Genomic DNA, 19,512 nt, shown 5'->3' with positions numbered 1-19,512 from the left:
TAATCATGAGTCTTCCATTGGTCCTTGTTACAGGGAGGAGTGTAGGGCCAGGGCGATGGCATTTGCCATGGACCTGTTGCACCAATAGTGAATTGCAGTGAATCCAGGCTGTCTGGGCGGCTGGAATTGATGTGCATCATAACCAGCCTCTCAACACTACCGTTTTTCAGTAGTCATTAAGACATGCTAGGATGTTTTTCTTTGCCACTGGGATAAGGCTTGTCTTCTTAAACCTCAGATTGAAGTATGGGGAGGTTAATGATACCCACAAATACTTCTAGTTTTTGCATGCAGATTCTGAGAACATGGTCAGAGGTTGTGTAGGGGTCAGTCCCTTTTCACAGGTTCTCTCTTGGGAAGGCCAATCTACAACAGTGACCGTGAGTACAGGTGCACCTAAGGCAGTCATGGTGGATTACATCATTCCACCAACTTGCTTTAGTTTAGCTTAGTTTAGAGATATAACGTGGATATATGCCCTTTAGCCCACCAAGTGCATCGATCACCCATTCACATTAGTTCTATGTTATCCTACTTTCTCATCCCCTTTGTAAAAATGCTCGGAGCATTTTTACAAAGACCAATTAACATACAAAACACATGTCTTTAGGATGTGGGAAAAAACTAGAGCAGCCGGAGAACACCCACACGGTCACGGGGAGAATGTGCAAACATATCCGACATTAGACTTAGCTCGCCTGCTGCAGAACTGGGAACCCACCCAGAGAGGGAAGCCGCCGAGCCCGGCCCCTACTCTTCCAGCGGACTGGAGAGGAGGAACTCGGAGTTGGACAGAGGATCGCTAAGCAGACCAGCTGCGAGAGACAGTGCAGTGGCTGAATGACCTGCAGTAGCCTGGGGAACAGCTAGATCAGACGCCACTCCAAGAGGCCTAGCAGGTGAACCAGACGTGGCCTGAAGCAGCATGAAGCAGTGGTGGACGACACCAATGGCTACACTTGGCCAGGCCAACCCCGCAACGCCACCAGGACAATGGGCCTTCATGGTCAGGTTAAGATCTATACACCTGGTACAACTATAACAACTGGGACTTGAAAATGGCACCAAATCTGGCAACTGTGTGTACTGTCTCAGTGTAATACTACTTGTACTGTATCTGCGATGCTTATCTAAGATGTGTCCAAGTGCTTATGTACAGTGATACGTACTGAAGTATACAAAAATGAATTTCACTGTACCTCAGTGTCAAATAAAATACCATTGAACCAAATTACAAACAAACAACACCAGCAGTCAGAGTCGAACCCTGCTTTCTGCAATTGTGAGGCAGCAGCTCTACCAGATGGGACACTATTCAAAATGTGCATAGACCGTGTCTGGGAGGAGGAACACACTGTTGCTGCTGAATCTGCCTGAATTCAGTTTAGGGCCTGTCCTACTTAGGTGATTTTTTAGGCGACTGCTGGCGACTGTCAAAGTCATTGCAGATTGCCAACATTTTCTTTTACCCCACGACAATGCCGTGTTAGGTCGAGATTACACCATCTTCGGAAACATCGCAAAATTCCCACGCTGTCAATGCTTCTCCGGCGTCCTAATTTTCGCTGAAATTACTGACAAGTCGGTAAGTACTTGAGAGTTTTGAAATATAACATCTTGCCCGGGTTACTTGAAAACCAAGCTTCATGGTAACAAGGCATAAACTGGATTGACTTCCAGTTTACTAATAGCAGTATTAAGAAATTTAATTTAAAAAGTGGTTAAATGGATTTTTGTGCGGAGTGTGGGCATTCTTTGAAAATGTACGGGAGATGCATATCTGGTTTCTGGATTGCATATCTGGGTTGGGAGTCTACTTTAAATGTAATCGCTGATGGCCATAAACATCGCGAAAATTCCCACGCTTACCTGACCGTTAAACTGTCGACTCCAATCTACCTGTCAAATGTCCTGACGGTAAATAAATTGAGATCCACTACGATTCTTGGAAGACTTCTCACGATCATGCCCGCGACACCCCGGCGAACTGTCGGCGACAGCCTAGTCGCCGGCAGTCGCCTTAAAATCGCCTAAGTGGGACAGGCCCTTTTGTAGTCTATTATAACATGAAAACATTGCCAAAATCAATAGCTATCTGTGTGATTAGTTTGGGACTCTAGCTTGGTCTGGAATTGTCTCTTGGTGTCCCTGATAGCTTCGCGAAGGTCCTACTTGTATTTCCTGATGCACTTCCCCATGAAAATGGACTGGCTGGAAAGACGTGACCAGCCTGTGATGGACTGGGCTTGTTCACCATTCTCTGTAGGTTAGGGCAGTCTAACCTTGAGCAGTTGCCCGACCAAGTTGAGATGCATCCTGACAGAATATTTTTTGCAGTGCAACTGTAGAACTTCAAGAGGACTTCCTGGACATACTGAATCTTCTGGATGTCAAAGAAAGTCAATGCACTGATGTGTTTTCTTCATCACCATATCAGTGTGAAGGGACGATCAGGATGCCGAAGAACTTGAAGCTGTTGACCATATTTACGACAGCTTAGTTGATGAGGACAGGATTATGTCCACCTCCTCGCTTCCAACAGCTGAAAGTCAGATAAGAAATAGCAGAATCTCATTCAAAGATTTTTTGATTCAGAAATGTGCTGAGGAATTGCCTGTGCAACACATTTGTTCAACTAATTAATGCATGTAATTTACTGATCAGGAGTTGATATCTGGTAAATAGTGATGGAAGATAAGGGCAGAAACCTGGCAGGAAAATCAGAAGATCCTAATAATTCTGATCATACAGTAACTTTCATAATATTCCTATATAAATATTTGAGATTATGCTTGATATACCTTGGTAATGTTTGTGGAAATATCTGCTAAATTCAGGAAGTTTTATTGGCACATTTTCCACAACAGAACTCCCACCACTTACAGCGTCTCACTCGTGCTTGTTGTTCCACATGGAGAACCTTTCCTGATCTTAATAAATCCCCAGAGTAAATATACCTGGTGTTTACAACAGGTGGAGTAAATGATGCAGTGTGCTGGCTTCTTCGGAGCTAAAGGTACTTCAGCTTAGTTCTAGTGGAATGCCTAAGAAACATAAAAACCTCTATTAAAATGATGGCACCAAGCTGGGTTTCCAGCCAGCATTTGTATGAGTACTATCTGTTCTAAAATGCCATGGAAATCAGAGTCAAAGAATAGAGAGTTATGGGGAGAGGGTTTGGGGAGTGTTATGGAGGGAAGGGCAAGTCCTTGAAATAATTTAAACAAAAGGATAATACATTTAAGTGGGAGGCATTAGGAGTTGAGAGCCAATGTAGGTCAACGAGAACAGGAGTGATGGATAAGTGGAACTGTTTTGCAAGTTGGAGGACAAGGTTAAGAATTCACTATCTCTATTCCCTGAGAGGAATTTAAATTAGATAGCAAAGGAAAATGGTGCTGGAGATCGTGATGTGCAATGGACCTAGGCCATTTGACCTAGTGCAAGTAGCATGCAAATTTCATGGTGGCTAATCATTAATATGATTACCCATTGAGCTAATAGCAGTATTAACTTGATTCGTGCATCAACAAGGGTGCTGAGAGTGACCTCCTCATTTTAGGAATGACAAGTGCCAGCTGAAGCTAGCTTGCGCTTCTGAAAGCCAGCATGCATCTCTTAAAGGAGACACACATTATGCCTTAGTAGGAATGTGATTGTAGCAACAATTCTGCCATATTAATACAGTCAATGACAGAATAGGGGCTCCAGGCTTTTCTAATGCTGTATGGAAGTGCTGATCGAGGAAGTTGGAAAAGGGAAAAATATCCTATATTTGTGGGATTATTTAGGTCATTGAAACTTGAGAGAGTAGCCCAGGAGATTAATGTTTGAAGCAACAAGTCCGTGATTAATCTCAAAAACCACTGTGCCAATTTCTGCAGGGCTTCCAAAAAGAGGTGCATGCAATCTGAAGAAGGGTGCTGTTTCAAAATGGCACCTGTCCATGTTCTCCAGAGATGCTGCTTGCCCTGCTGAGTTACTCTAGCACGTTGTGTCTTTTTGTGTAAACTAGCATCTGGAGTTCCATGTTTCTGCACATAGTACAATCTTTATTTGGCAGTGACAAGGATTTGCTCTGTCGTTTGGTGTGTTAGTGTGGCTTTCTTTGTATAAGAAAGGCACCTCCTGCGTGCAAAAAAAAATAATCCCAGAAGTCATATCCTTGTAACTCAGTTACCATCCACTTTTCTTTAATCATAAAGGCTCAGACATGTATGGTATATCAGACTGACACATAATAATTATTCTAACTGTTGCACAGATACCATGCACTGACCAAAATGATATACAGGAAGGTCCACCAACTGCACAAGTTCATTTCAATCTCTGTTAAACAAAGTGAGTGTAGTCAATGGCACTCTGCAACATAGGAAAGCTTGGATCACTCCTTGTTCTCAAGCCAGCACTAGATTCAACACTGAGATATTTTCATGTGCAGAAAATGGCACCAATTGTTATCTTCACTGTCACTGGTCTAGTATTCTGCACAGATCTCTGTAGTTGTGGTTGCAACTCATTTGGTGCCATTTTCTGGTCTATTGAATTGTGGCTACCTCATTCATCGTTCCCAATCCAAATGGATGTACGAGAATTGCCTGATGAATAACCTTGAAGGATAAAAGCTTCCCCTCCCCTTCCTCTCTCTTCAAACAGTTAGAGCCACTTTGAATAGCTTATTCTAGCTTATTCTTTTTGTCATGTTGCACTCTGAGGGAACTGGCTATTAAATCATAATTTACCAATTACCAAATCGAAGTTGACTTACCAGAGAAACATGTCTATATAGTGCATAAGCTTCTAATAATTCTTGAATTCATAAACACAAATTGAATATAGGCAACACTGTGAGTAATTGATGGGCACATTAAGTAGGCAGGGAGCAAGAGGCATATTCATCCAACTGCTCAACATGTGTTTAGTTCTGTGAGGAAAATGTATGGCATTTTCTACATCATTAGTGTTCAACTTTATAAAATTGACTTGAAGTCAATGTGGTAGTATGAATAAAGCCACAATCTATCTGTACCTGATATTTCTTAGCAACATGTACAGTATCCCATTATCCTTCCCAAGACAACTGGAACAGCTACGTCGAATCTATATCCCCATGCCAAATGCATTACAGGAGATTATTTGATGCTGAACTGCCTAAAGCACTAAGCAGCCACATTTTTCTGATTGAAATCTTTTCCTCAATGTCTTTGACTGTAAATGACAAGTTCTTATAGATGAGTCCAACCAGGAAATAGAAGCTATGTTAAGGCAAATAAGGTTCTTCTTACAAACAGTAACATCAAATTCTGGCAATTTTCTAGGACAAGCTTGCTTCAGCACTTCTGGAAAATGAGACACGAACTTCACAGTATAAGCAACTGCAAGGAACGTACCTTGAAATGAAAGATAAACTCGCAAATATCTACTATGACAGGCTGAAGACAGAAGGAGGCATCAACAATTATCTACATGTGAGTAGAACTGCAAATGATAAAGACATTAGCAAAGAATAATTAGTTATTATTTTATATTTTACAGAATAATAGATTTTTTTTGTTATCTTTTCGGTATCTGCCAAACGGATGTAAAGATAGCAAAATGTTATCTCTGTGAAACTACAAGTTTGCATTACAATTGAAGAGTACCAAACAAACAAATATGGGTCAAAATAGCTTGAAAATTTAATTTATTTACTACCTTATCATGCCCGCAAAATACACAAATGAATTCCTTTTGAAATCTAGCGCATGTTGTAATACATGCAAATTCAGTGATCAACTTTGCACAGCACTACAACATTTGGCAAACATTAAAAGAGAAGAGCAACTAGTCCATCTAGTTTGGCCCAAGCTGGGGAATATTTGGCTCGAACATTAGAACTCTCTTTAAGTTCCTCTCCTATATGTGAGGCCTCTGTCTATTTCTAGAAATGGATATAGGTTATTTCTAGAGCAGGATAAGTATGAAGAGGGGAAAACGAGAATGAAAAAGTAAAGCAAAAAATGAAAAAATATATAAAATTTAGAATGTAATCTTTGTAAATCACTATCAAAATGATGCCATAAGATAAATTTCACGAACTGATTTATTTAAGTTTTTTTTTTTACCTGATGCCTGCATTGGAAGCTGAGATCAAAGATGGCCATCACTTTGAACCCCTAATGGATTTTATACCTCTTTGTACACCAAATTAAAAAACACATCCATAGCAGCAAAGCTGGACATCATGGGCATCTGTGCAAAGCATTTTCTTACATAAACCACTTTACAACAGTAGCTTGCAATAATAGGAGCAAAAAGTCATCGATGCTTCACAGAGGCATGATCAGAAATGAAAGAGATATTAAATGGTTTGACAATGGAGAAGGGTTGTTACTTTTTGCATATCTTTCATTCATTTTCTTTATCCCTCCACATCACCGTCTATATCCCTCGTTTCTCTTATCCCTAACCAGTCTGAAGAAGGGTCTCGATCTGAAACGTCACCCATTCCTTCTCTCCAGAGATGCTGCCTGTTACTTCAGCTTTTTGTGTCTGTCTTAGTTTTTATGGAGGGTTTTGTAGGATGTGTCAGTGGGGAGGCAACAAGCCTCCTGGAGTTCAGAGCCTGGATAGAGTGAATGTGGACCAAATTTCATTTGACCAAACTATGTCAGTGGTGTGGATAGACACAAAATGCTGGTGTGACTCAGGAGGACAGGCAGCATCTCTGGATAGAAAGAATGCTGTCCTTGACGTTTCAGGTCAAGACCTTCAGACTGAGGGGAGAGGGAGATACAGAGATATGGAAGGTGTGAAAATGAGATGTCAAAGGGGTCGAAGCTCAAGGAAAATGTGGAATAGATCATTGTTAGCTTGGGGAAGCTGACAACGAGGCATATAAAGATAAAATGTAATCAGGAGGACAGTCAGACTGGTCTGTGAACTAGGATGGGAGGGTAATTTACGGGAGTCTGACATCAGATCTCAAATCTCTTTGAGATTTAACTGCAGGAAATTGTGGTTCATCCAGAACTGGATGGTCAACAAGCTACCTTTAATCTTGAAGATTAAACCTGAGGTCAACATCTTGAATTGACTGCATTGAATAGCAACATGTAGGCAAGAATAGATCCCAGTGAGGAAGCTACTCAAAATATTCTGCGTCACCCATTAAATAAAAATGAACCGAGCAAAAGCATTACAACTTGAAAATCATTGGATCTAATATGTTAGGTAACATTAAAGGTTGCAGAAGTCATGGACCAGGAAGAATGGTGCAATATCTTATAGTTACAGAAAATGTCCTTGATGATTTTAGAGTCATACAGCGTGAAACAGGCCCTTGAGCCCACCCTGTACGCTAGCCCTATCTGCTTGCATTTGGCCCATTTCCCTCTAAACCTGTCCTATCCATGTACCTATCTAAATGTTTCTTAAACGTTGCAATAGTACCTGCCTCAACTACCTCCTCCAGCAGCTTGTTCCATACACCCACCATCCTTTGTGTAAACAAAATACCCTTCAGCTTTCTATAAAACCTTTCCTCCCTCAATTTAAACCGATGTGACTGGTTCTCTATTCCCCTATTCTGTGCAAAAAAGTCTGTGCAGTAATGACTTTGATTAGCGTTTTTGAAAAGAATGGAATCCTAAATGAAGAATTGTGGAAAATACAGACACAGATTTGGGAATTGACTCCATTGAATGACATTGGAAAATAAATGGAGATTAGCAATGGGACGGTGGAAGGGATGAAGGCAGTGATTTGGGAAGGAAAAGTGACACCTGAGGGATGCATTTCTATGGCAGTGATGCATAAATCAATTCTTGTATGAATTTAATAATTGCTTAGCCTTATTGAAGATTTATTTGCGATCATCCTAGATAACCTTCTCAATGGAACAAAGAAATAAAACAATGAAAAAAATATTTCCGATATTAAGATTTGAATTTGGATGTGCAAATGGAATTGTTATTATTTTTGTAAATGAAGGTTAAGTTTAAAGGTTAGAAAGTTAAATAAGCATTCAGCACTGCAGATCACAATTCGTAATGCAAAATATTGTTAACATAGTTGAGATTACATATCTTTCTATATATGATTATTTTAAAAACTACCAGAATATATGCATATATATCAGTTTGTACATTATCTATGTTATCCCAAACATTGCCATGTTTGAGGGCTAACAAAACTCATTCAGCATCCAAACTGATGGTTTGTACTTTGATGCTCTGACTAATTTTGCCTCTCTTCTATTCTCTTTCTTGTTCTCTCCTCCTCCTCTCCCCACCCCCTCTCTATCTGCCTTGTTACCCTTAACTTGCTATCTGCTGGTATAATTCCAGCAAAATAAGCAATAGAACAGGCTTATTCCTATTCTGTTCTCTTGTAAAGTATCCCATTCCCACTGCCAGTAATGTATAATGGGCCCTGATTCTGTTTTCTTAATGAGCTGAGTCTGACAGCAGGATGTTCTTCAGATACAGAAATAATAATGTTTTAAAAATTTGTGGCAAGTCAACATAACATTTTGGGGATTTAATTGTTTTGCTTAGACAGTATTTTAATGAGAGAGATAAAGATCAGTTAATGTCAGCGGACCGATGGATTGGAATATTATACTTCTCAAATTATATTGCCACTTGCACTTCTAATGGGTTTTATATCTTTTTAACAGAATAATATGCCAAATATTTTAAATAGCAAATGTTTAAGTGGTGAGCCTTATATTTTGTTTTCTAAGTATTGGGAATAAAATACAGAGGACTAAGAAAATATACCTCTGGCCTCAGCTACCACATTGAAAACAAATGCCTGAATGCAATGAACCAGGCAAACATAAAAATCAAAACCAAAAAATTCTTATCCTATTACATTTACATTTATTACATTAAATTGTTTTGCTTTGCTAATATTGCTTTTTGTCACTTTCAAAATCAAATGTGCCTTTCTTTATTATAAGCAAAAAGCAATCATATTACTTTAAAATACATAAGCTGCCTTGTGTTGCATGCTAATTTGAATAATCAGCTTTTGTCACCAGCTACATTTGCTTGAAAGGCATATGAGAAATTTGACAAAATGTACTTTGGATGAATTTCTCAGAGTAAATGTTTGTACTAAAATACACATCGGTGAGCACCGCACTGACAGAAGAGCTGGTGGATGTGGCAGTAGTAATCGAAGGTGCTAAGCCAGCTGTCTCGCTCTGTTTGCTTGCTCACTGCTTTGGGCATTTTGCCAACCTCATTGCAAATAACTGCATTAGTCAAGTGTATCAGAATTATTACTACACTGTGTCCATCTCATTTATTGCTGTTTGGGCATTTTCTAAATCTTTACAGCACAATGAAAGAATTTTTCAACTTACTGACCTTTTTAACGTTCACCAGGCCTAAAAGTTCTCTTTTCTTTATTACATATTTGGACAGTGACAATATCTGCTGGCCACTTTGTGAAGCCACCATCTTCCCAGCATGGTTTGGAGTGCTAACAGAATTCTGATTGCAACATAACTCGTGATGCATAATTCTAGCCTGTGGGTGGCATGTCTGTGGAAATAAACTTGCCATGTGAATTTACTATTACACTCTATATTACATTGAAAATGTGTTCTGTTTAACTTAATAGTTTACCTTCCACAAATTGCTTCGCAAATAAGATTAATATACACCTATACAATAGACTATTACTCTGTATCAACATAGTATCTTTGCAGTGATTTTCAAACACCATAATATGCAAACCATCGGCTCAAGCCATTCATATATCCAGCTAAAGAAACCACATTATTTTAACTGCACATCACAACTTAAAAAAATCTAATTGTAGTTCTAATAATAACAAATGAAACTTATGCTTGAATAGTGGGGCTGAAATTTAGCATTGTTTTGTTTAGTTTATGAAAACAAGATAAACATAACGATAACTAATTTTGAAGAATGGGGTAGCGTACAATATCAACGGGCATTTAAATCAATGCTGATTTTATCTAGGATAAACAACCAGAAATTAAGGTCCTCTATCTGTTGCAAATTTGTTTTGTACCATAAGAACTGGGGAAAATGCAAATCTTGACAGATATTTACAGGCCTTGAACTCTTTAATCAGTGGTTTATAATAAATGAGAGCACTGGAGTCCATTCAAAGAAAAGTCCAGATTTTCCAAAGGTTGTTTTGGGGTTTAAAAGATGGGGATGGTTTTCCTGGCTTAGCAAACAACTGTTGACTACTGTAGCCACCCTCACCCATATCCCAACTTCTGCCCACATAGTCCTTTCAAATTTGAGTTTAAATTTGAGGAAGAATTAGTTACACTCTAAGGTGCCAGTTGGCTTGAATGGCTGACTGATTATGTTTATGAACTCCAAACATACGTACGTAGAGTTGCTGCCTTACAGCGCCAGAGACTCAGGGTCGATCCTGACTACGGGTGCTTGTTTATACAGAGTTTGTATGTTTTCCCCATGACTTGCGTGGGTTTTCTCCAGGATCTCCGGTTTCGTCCCACACTCCAAAGACATACCGGTTTGTAGGTCTGTAGGTTGGTATAATTGTCCCTAGTGTGTGTAGGATAGTGTAAATGCGCAGGGACCGCTGGTCAGCGCGGACTCGGTGGGCCGAAGGGCCTGTTTACGCACTGTATCTCTAAACTAAACTAAACTAAAATCTCAGACAAGTTATTCTCAGTGTTGACAGGCAGAGAGTTTTTGAAGGGTTGTTCTCCATCATTGCTAAAGATGATGAAGAGCATCAATCCTATCACTTTTTAAAACAATTCATTTTTCAGAATGCGGGCACTACCGGCAAGGCTAACAGTGCTTTTGAAGGTGGAGGTGAGTTTTAGGACTGAGACACAGAGTTGTTGAAACAGCAGGGATACATTTCCAAGTCAGAATGATGTGTGATTTGGCAGGAAACCTGCAGATGACCCCTACTGCCCATGGTTTCATTGTGGTAGAGTTCGCAGGTATTGTCAAAGCAGTGGGTGGATCCCAGGTGGATAACTGCAGTGCATTTTATAGATGATTTTCATTACCGCATGGGCTTCAGGGGTGGAGGAATTGTAGGAGGTGCCAATCAACCAAGCTCCTTAGTCCTGGATGGTGTTGGGCATCTTCAGTGGTATTGAAACTGCATTCATTCATCTGGGCAAGCGTAGAATGATACATTATGCTTTTGATTTGTTCAGTTTAGTTTATTGTTACGTGTACTAAGGTACAGTGAAAAGCTTTTGTTGCGTGCTATCCAGTTAGCAGAAAGACAATACATGATTACAATCAATGGATTTACAGTGTAAAGATACATGATATAGCGTTTAATGCAAGGAAAAGCAAGCAAAGTCCGATCACGGATAGTCCGAGAGTCATCAAAGTAGATAGTAGTTCAGCACTGCTCTCTGGTTGTGGTAGTGGATGATTCAGTTGCCTGATTACTGTTGGCGTTCTGCTTTGTCAACGATGGAAAAGCTGTGGTGTGTCAGAAATTGAACCCTGCCCTTGTAGCCATAGTATTTATGCAGTTGGTCCAGTTAAGTCGAGAGAGGTGACCCCTGGAATTTTAACGCTGAGGAAACAGTGCTGGTTCTATGATTGAATGTCCAGCTAAACTTTGTTTGTTGGAGATGGTATTGCCTGCAGTCGTGAGGTATGAAGTTTACTTGTTTTGACAACATTCATCGTTTGCTGCACACGGGCTTGGATTGTTTCATTTTATGAGGACTTCTGAATAGATGTTTTATCGTGTGCAATCATCAGTGAATATGCCCATTTCTAATGCTGTGATGGAAGGAAGGTCATTGATGAAGCAATTAAAGATGATTGGGCCTGGACACGACCCTGAGGAACTTTTCCAGTGATGTCCTGTGAGTGGGATGATTGCCCTCCAATAACCACAACTGTCTTGCTTTGTCCTCCATTGATGTATTTTCTTCTTGATGCTGATTTTCATTTATACCAGAGTTTGGATCCATATGAACCTGATAAAACGTAAACAGGCTGCCAATGGCTATGTTATTCCGAGTAAGTGCCACTTGATAACACTATCAATGACAGATTCAAACACTTACTGATGATTGAGAATAAGTTAATTAGGAGGAAATTAGCTGTAATGGAGTTGTCCTGCGTCTTGTGAACAGAACAAGCCTGGCCAATTTCTCACATTGTTTGTGACTGAACTGGAATAGCTTAACTAGAGACACAACTGGTTGTTGAGTGGGAATCTTCTGTACTACAGCTGGGATATTTGGTCCCATAGCAATGCAGCCATTTATTGATATAACTCCTATCAATGTTGTCATGATAGTAGTGGGTAGATTAATAAGGTCAAGATCAAGTTGGATAATTTCTCTCTTTAGTTCATTTGTTACATGAGGCCGAGCCTGTCTGTCAGTTATATCCTTCAGGACTTGGCTACTTCAGATAATTGCAGTACTACCATACCACTCCTGGTGATGAATGTTGAATTTCCCATTCAGTACATCATGCAACCTTGCTACTTTCAATGCTTCTTCCAACTGTGTCTGTGTATGGATAAGAACTGTCCATATTTGATCCAATGTCATGTATGGAGTATGTACTGAATGTTGATGACTCCCAGAGATTGTTTAGGCTTATTATTGTCACATGTAATGAGGTACAGTGGAAAGCTTAATTTTGCACACCATCCAAACATATCAGGTATACCATACATAAATACAATCAAGTCAAATTCAAATACAATAGATGGAGCAAAGGGGAAGATACAGAGTGCAGAATATAGTTCTTAGCATTGTAGTGCATCAGTTTGATAGACAAAGTTCAATACCCACAATGGAGCAGAGGTGAATCAGGATTCAGAGGCCTGATAAGAGAGAGGCTGAAGCTGTACCTGAGTCTGGTGGTGCATGCTTTCAAGTTTAAGTACTATCTGCCAAACTGAAGCAGGGAGAAGGAAGAATGACCAGGATGGGACAATTGTTTGATCATGTTGGCTGCTTTTCCGAGGCAGCATGAAGTGTAGATGGAGTCTGGTCTGTTGATGGACTGGGCTACATCTACAATTCTCTGCAATTTCTTCCTGTCTTGGGCAGAGCTGCTGTGTTGTACTCTTCTATGTTCAAATTATGCCATGGTGCAACCCCACAATATGCTTTCAATAGTGCATCTGTAGAAGTTTATAAGAGTTACGGAAGACATGCCAAATTTCCTCAGTCTCTTCAGGAATTAGAGGCGTTGGTCCTTTCTTGGTTGGTGCATCAATTAGGTTAGTCCATGATAGATCAATATTAACACCATGGAACCTGAAACACTCAACCATTTCCACTTCCACACCATTGACTCTGATTGAGGCATGTACTCAGCCATATTTCCTGAAGTCAATAACTTGTTGACATTGACGGTGAGATTATTGTCCTGACACCATGTCACGAAGTTCTCTATGTCCTTCCTGTACTCCATCTCATCATTGTTGATGATTCAACCCATCAGTGGTATCATCTGCAGACTTGTAGATGGAGATAGAGCAGGAAAAAAAAACCTGCAGATGCTGGTATAAATTAAAGGTAGACAAAAAATGCTGGAGTAACTCAGCGAGTCAGGCAGCATCTCTGGAGAGAAGGAATGGCAGACGTTTCAGGTCTGAAGAAGGGTCTTGACCCGAAACATCACCCATTCCTTCTCTCCAGAGATGCTGCCTGACCTGCTGAGTTACTCCACCAATTTTTGTCTACCTTGGAGATAGAGCAGAATTTGAGTGTGTAAGGAGTATAGTAGGGGACTGAGAAGGCATCCTGTGAAGGTGGAATTTAAGGAACATTGTTTGTAAGCTGCGCTTCTGTAGTATAGCAAATCAGAGTATTGCTTTAGTGGTATGTTGAATATCTCTCCCAGTTAAGATGTCAGATGTTCATGACGGGGAATGGCCACGTCAAATGGTCTGGGAGAGTAACTTTACATGTTCACATTTGGAGCCCAGATCAATGCCCAGGTGGTCCATCTGGTTTTATCCTTTCTCTATGTTAAGGGAATGGCTATAAGAGTCATACAACACAGATACAGGACCTTTAGCCCAACCCATCTATGCTGACCAAGGTGCCCCATCCAAACTGGTCCCATATGCCCACGTTTGGCCCATATCCCTCTAAACCTTTCCTATCCATGTACCTATCCAAATTATTGACCGATTTCTGAGAGCAGTTCAGAATCAATTATACTCCTGCAAATCAAGGAAACAGTGAGGCTACTCCAGGAAAGGGAGGCAGATTTATTCCACAGAAGAGCATTAGATCAATTAACAATTAATCACATCCATGCTGCTATGCGGGGCAATGCACCAGAATTCAAGACATTGTGCAGGAAAGAAAATTGCAGATGCTGGTTTAAATCGGTAGACATAAAATGCTGGAGTAACTCAGCGGGTCAGGCAGCATCTCTGGAGAGAAGAAATGGCTGACGTTTCGGGTACTTGTCCCTGCTAATATTTGTAGGAAAGTTGCTGATAGCAAACAGGTTTCTTTCTTTGTTTTCTAGGAAGTCTGCTATTAATATTTCACTCCATGGTAATTTGCCATCCATTTAGTTTACACTTTTTGTGGCCATGCAACGTTCCAAGTTGCTTTACACCCAAAGAAATATCTCTGTTGCAATGTAGGAAACCATTCAAATTGCATCAATGACTTAAATTTGCATGCTGACCTTCCTTTGAGGTGATGTTCCTTACCTTAGTGATTCCATTTAAAAGGAGGGAGTAAAAACTGATCAACTGAGAAATAGCAACTTTCAGGGAATTCATTCTCAAACAGAGAATTCATTGTGTGAAACAGTTTTCCAATTAGACCAGTGGAAGTAAAAACTTGATAGAAAGAAAGATAGAAAATAGGTGCAGGAGTGGGCCATTCGGCCCTTCGAGCCAGCACCACTATATGATCATGGCTGATCATCCAAAATCAGAACCCTGTTCCAGCTTTCTCCCCATATTGATCATCAATTAACAAATAATTAGCCCCTGATATTAATTCCACCAGAAACCTGGGGAGGAATATGGGTGGGGTGATCAGTTAAAATGAGTCTTTGATCCCTCCGTGCTCTACCTTGTCCTAGTTTTAGGCTTAGTATTCAACTAGTGACTGACACTCATGCAGAAATGAAGTGGGATCCTGCCTTTAATATTACCTCCTGGCTGCAATGTTAATCTGAGGTCTAAGTAACGCAGCAATAATGCTATCTGCCTGACTCTGTTGGAGGTACATTATGGTCAAGAAAGGAAGTTGCCATGAAGTCCAAAGAATATGACGACTTTTAAATAATCCTGATGCGTAGGCCTACATTTGGCCTTCACTCCTAGCTGCAACCCTCCCTTTTGCCCATGTTCATGGGTTCCTGCAAGTATTTCTCCTTTTGCCCAAATCTGTTTGATTGTCTGGCCCTCTCCACCAATCGTCTGATCGATTTTGTATCTGCTGCCACCTTCTGATTGTTATCCAACTCTGCCTGGTGTAAGAAAATAACTGCAGTTGCTGGTACAAATCGAAGGTATTTATTCACAAAATGCTGGAGTAACTCAGCAGGTTAGGCAGCATCTCAGGAGAGAAGGAATGGGCGACGTTTCAGGTCGAGACCCTTCTTCAGACTGATGTCAGGGGAGCGGGACAAAGGAAGGATATAGGTGGAGACAGGAAGACAGTGGGAGATCTGGGAAGGGGGAGGGGAAGAGAGGGACAGAGGAACTATCTAAAGTTGGAGAAGTCAATGTTCATACCACTGGGCTGCAAGCTGTCCTGGTCATCGTCTGAAACTTGATACTCAATGTGCCCTTCCACCGATGTCCCTTTTCATCAATCCACCAAAGAATTTTCACTTGCAGACTCGAAGCCTGACCCTTCCTTCACTCACACCTGCCTTCTCCTTACTACTAAGCATCTGCCGTTCTCCATTACCCGATTTCCTCCAGCAGCTACAAATGATAAGAGGTAACTAATAAAAAAACTATACGGAGCGATGCACCAGAATTCAGGACACTGTGCTGTACTTGTGCATACTAAAATGTTCTGTTTCAAATGATGTACAAGGCCATATTTATAGCTGCTAGGAGGCTTTGCATATAATACCCCCCACCAGCTCTCTGCACCACTGCTAAGAGGTTCTTTAACATACCTTTCCCAGTGCAGAACAATTTCTGGCATTTAATCTTTTGGCAATCTGTAATTGTATATCCGTTTCCCTGGACATGGTGGCATATAGGAGTTGTTTCTTTCTTTTTTTTTACTAACAGTTATACCACTAATGGTGTCCAAAACTCAGTAAACCAGAACACTGCAATCCAATAAATATAAAAACAGCTCTGCTGTGGAGAAAAGTAAAATAAAAATATACTTTTCAAATATTGACAGACATGTTTTTTTGTTGTATGACTTTAGTACAATATTGCAACTGACTAAGATATAGCATTGGAAAGCATCAATGGTCTTATGTGGCCTTAGCAATGAGAAACAGACCCAATTCAACCAGGTATTTAAATTTTGTTTCCTGTATTTAATGTTGCCTGGCTGTAATTATGTAAGCATACTTAATTAATGGAGATGGATGATTAGATAAATGTAGTTTCAAGATTGCTTCTGTTACTACCACTCTGATTTCTTAGTCGCTTTTACTGTGGTGGACCACCTCAGCTAAGCTCAAAGCCCGTGAATAGGCCTTATGAGACACAGTTAAAATGCTTCCATTGAGTCCTGTTTTCTCCTTAAATCCTGGACACTTATTTCATTGTTATATATAAATTTCTTGTTTTTTGGTTAGAGATCTCTTTTGTCACATTTAAATTAAGTTTATGTACAGTAACAGGCTAATAACTCAGTTGCTTCAGTTGCTTGTTAAAGTCAAGCATGTGTCTTTGTTTCATGTTACTAATGATGTGGAACCATGGAAGCCCAAGCATATTTCGCTTGGACGATGTGGGAGCGAAAACTGAAAGCTCATTACTTGGCTCCCCATTGGAATCCGGCAGGAGTCTGCTCATTGAAAAGACTGTGGGGGCTTTGACAGAATTATTATACTGAATATTTTTAGACTCATTAACTATATTACCAAAGCAAAACATGCAGATATGCGGAAACCTTAGAAACTTTCTTCAGTTAAAAAGGTGAAAAATAATGCTTTTTAAGACAGAGAAAATATTTGTCTCTAAATTCTTAATTTTACAGCTAGTCTTTGCTATTTAATCCAATTAACCTCTGGGCGAGCGAGGCATGATTACTTTATCTTTCATAATTTGGCTGTATATTTTGTATTATAGAACCTTCGAAAGAAAAATAGTAAAATTGTCACACAACACTAGACATTGCAGTCAATTTAAGTACAATAACTTTAATGGTCCTGTCCTGCAGTTATAAAATATATAAGGAGGCAAATTATAAAGGGATTTAACAAGATACTTCCTTACTACATAAATATGGTTGTGCATCATCCCAATGAATGTTGTGGTGATGACTGAACATTTTGTCCTATTATGCAACGTAGCAATTGTATTATTTGGATTATTGGGAACATCATTAAAGACTCTCTAATCTACATATATAAATTAGTTACAATTGATATAATTAAAGTATTAGTCCCTAAAATAAATTGAAAATAGCTTTCAAATTTCATGAAGAGAGTGTCATTTTTGAAATGAAGTGAAAATAATTTATTTAATTGATCTAACTTGCACATATAAATTATGTCTAATTAGCATAATTCAGTAATGAGCTTTCCCTTTTAGCACAGTAGGTATACTGACATTTTAAACTGACGTTTTCATAAAGATAAATCCTCAGAATTTCATTTTGCACGGAAAGCCTTTTGTGGCTAAACTAATTTACACGTACAAGTGCTTCTATTTTATTTAATTGGTATGGCATTGTTAATGCTGAAAAGGATTTTCTAATCTTGGACCATAGATTTTGTTTTACTAATTGATGGTAAATAATTAGCACGGGATATGTTTACACATTCGAAAATAAAATAAGTCACAATGTTGCTAGCCATGTTTACTATTTCTATCATCAGGGAAATTTGTTTTGCTACAGGTGAACAAAAATGACCTTTAATGGCATTATCGTTCAAATGCCTAAAAGACTAAACAGATCTGCATTATTTTCTTTCAAGAAAACATTAAACCATTTAATTCCATCTGCATTTATTTCCCCTGTATAGTTTTAGCACTCAGAACTTTTATGAAAACAAAGAAATATCTCATAGAGACATAGTCATAGAGTGGTACAGTGTGGAAACAGGCCCTTCGGCCCAACTTGCCCACATCGGCCAACATGACCCAGCTACACTAGTCCCACCTGCAAGTATTTGCCCCATATCTCTCCAAACCTGTCCTATCCATGTACTTGTCTAAATGCTTCTTAAATGCTGTGATAGTCCCTCCCTCGACTACCTCATCTGGCAGCTTGTTCCATTCATCCACCATTCTTTGTGTGAAAAAGTTACCCCTCAGATTCCTATTAAATCTTTTCCCCTTCACCTTAAACCTACATCCAGAGGATAACTGTAACATGGCCTCCCAACGTCTATACAATTCTCTGGCTGATGAAGGCCAATGTGCCAAAAGTCTTTTTCACCACCTGATCTACCTGTGACTTCACCTTCAGGGAGCTATGCGCCTGCACTCCTAGATCCCTCTGCTCTACAACATTACCCAGAGTCCTACCATTAATTGTGTAGGTCCTGCCCATATTTAATGACAGTGTCTGTAATACTTGTATTCTGTAGGAAAAAAATGCTTTTTCTAGATTTGGCTGCATCAAGGCATTTATTCTCAGCTGAGAGAATGTCGAATGTCTCCCCATGGACATAAGAACAGCAAATTATATAATATGTAACCATACATCGATCAGCCAAAAAATTATGACCTGATGAGCCAAAACATTATGACCACCTGCCTAATATGCTGTTGGTCCTCCGTATGCAGCCCCATAGGGTGCGATACACTGAGTATTGTGACACATTCCTCCTGTGACCACCATTAATATTTTCTGTGACTTGTGCCACAGTAGATCTTCTGTCGGTTTGGACCAAATGGGATAGTCTTCGTTGCCCTCGTGCATCGATAAGCCTTGGGCGCCCAACACACTGTCGCCGGTTTGTGGTTTGTCCCTCCATGGACCACTGTCGGTAGGTACTCACCACTGCTGACCGGGAGCAGCCCACAAGCCTTTCCGTTTCAGAGATGCTCTGACCCAGTCATCTGGCCATAACAATTTGGCCCTTGTCAAAGTCGCTCCTGCCCATTTCCCCTGCATCCAACACATCAACTTCAAGAACTGACTGTTAACTTGCTGCCGAATATATCCCACCCCTTGACAGGTGCCATTGTAACAAGATAATCAATGTTATTCACTTCACCTGTCAGTGGTCATAATATTTTGGCTGATCGGTGTATTACATTCTGCAATTGATGGAATGCAAGAAATGCTGGAAAAAAAATCAGTAGGTCAGACAACACCTATGGAGAAAGAATTAACATTTCAGATCAATGATGCTTCAGATCTGTAGTATTTTACTTTTG

At 39.9% G+C, this 19,512-nt stretch overlaps 1 protein-coding gene across 5 annotated transcripts in view; it reads left to right on the top strand.

The window, feature by feature from the left end:
- Positions 1-19,512, top strand: part of ccdc178 (coiled-coil domain containing 178) — a 209,725-nt gene that overhangs the window by 146,929 nt on the left and 43,284 nt on the right. For all 5 annotated transcript variants that reach the window (XM_078397335.1, XM_078397332.1, XM_078397333.1 and 2 more), the window contains one exon: positions 5,319-5,468. In XM_078397335.1, the coding sequence (XP_078253461.1) occupies positions 5,319-5,468 (150 nt within the window). The remainder of the gene's footprint in view (positions 1-5,318; positions 5,469-19,512) is intronic.

The sequence above is a fragment of the Rhinoraja longicauda genome, chromosome 4 (assembly GCF_053455715.1).
Source record: "Rhinoraja longicauda isolate Sanriku21f chromosome 4, sRhiLon1.1, whole genome shotgun sequence".
Taxonomy (NCBI): domain Eukaryota; kingdom Metazoa; phylum Chordata; class Chondrichthyes; order Rajiformes; family Arhynchobatidae; genus Rhinoraja; species Rhinoraja longicauda.
Note: the sequence above shows the minus strand (reverse complement) of the source record. Positions and strands in the feature narration are given on the sequence as shown.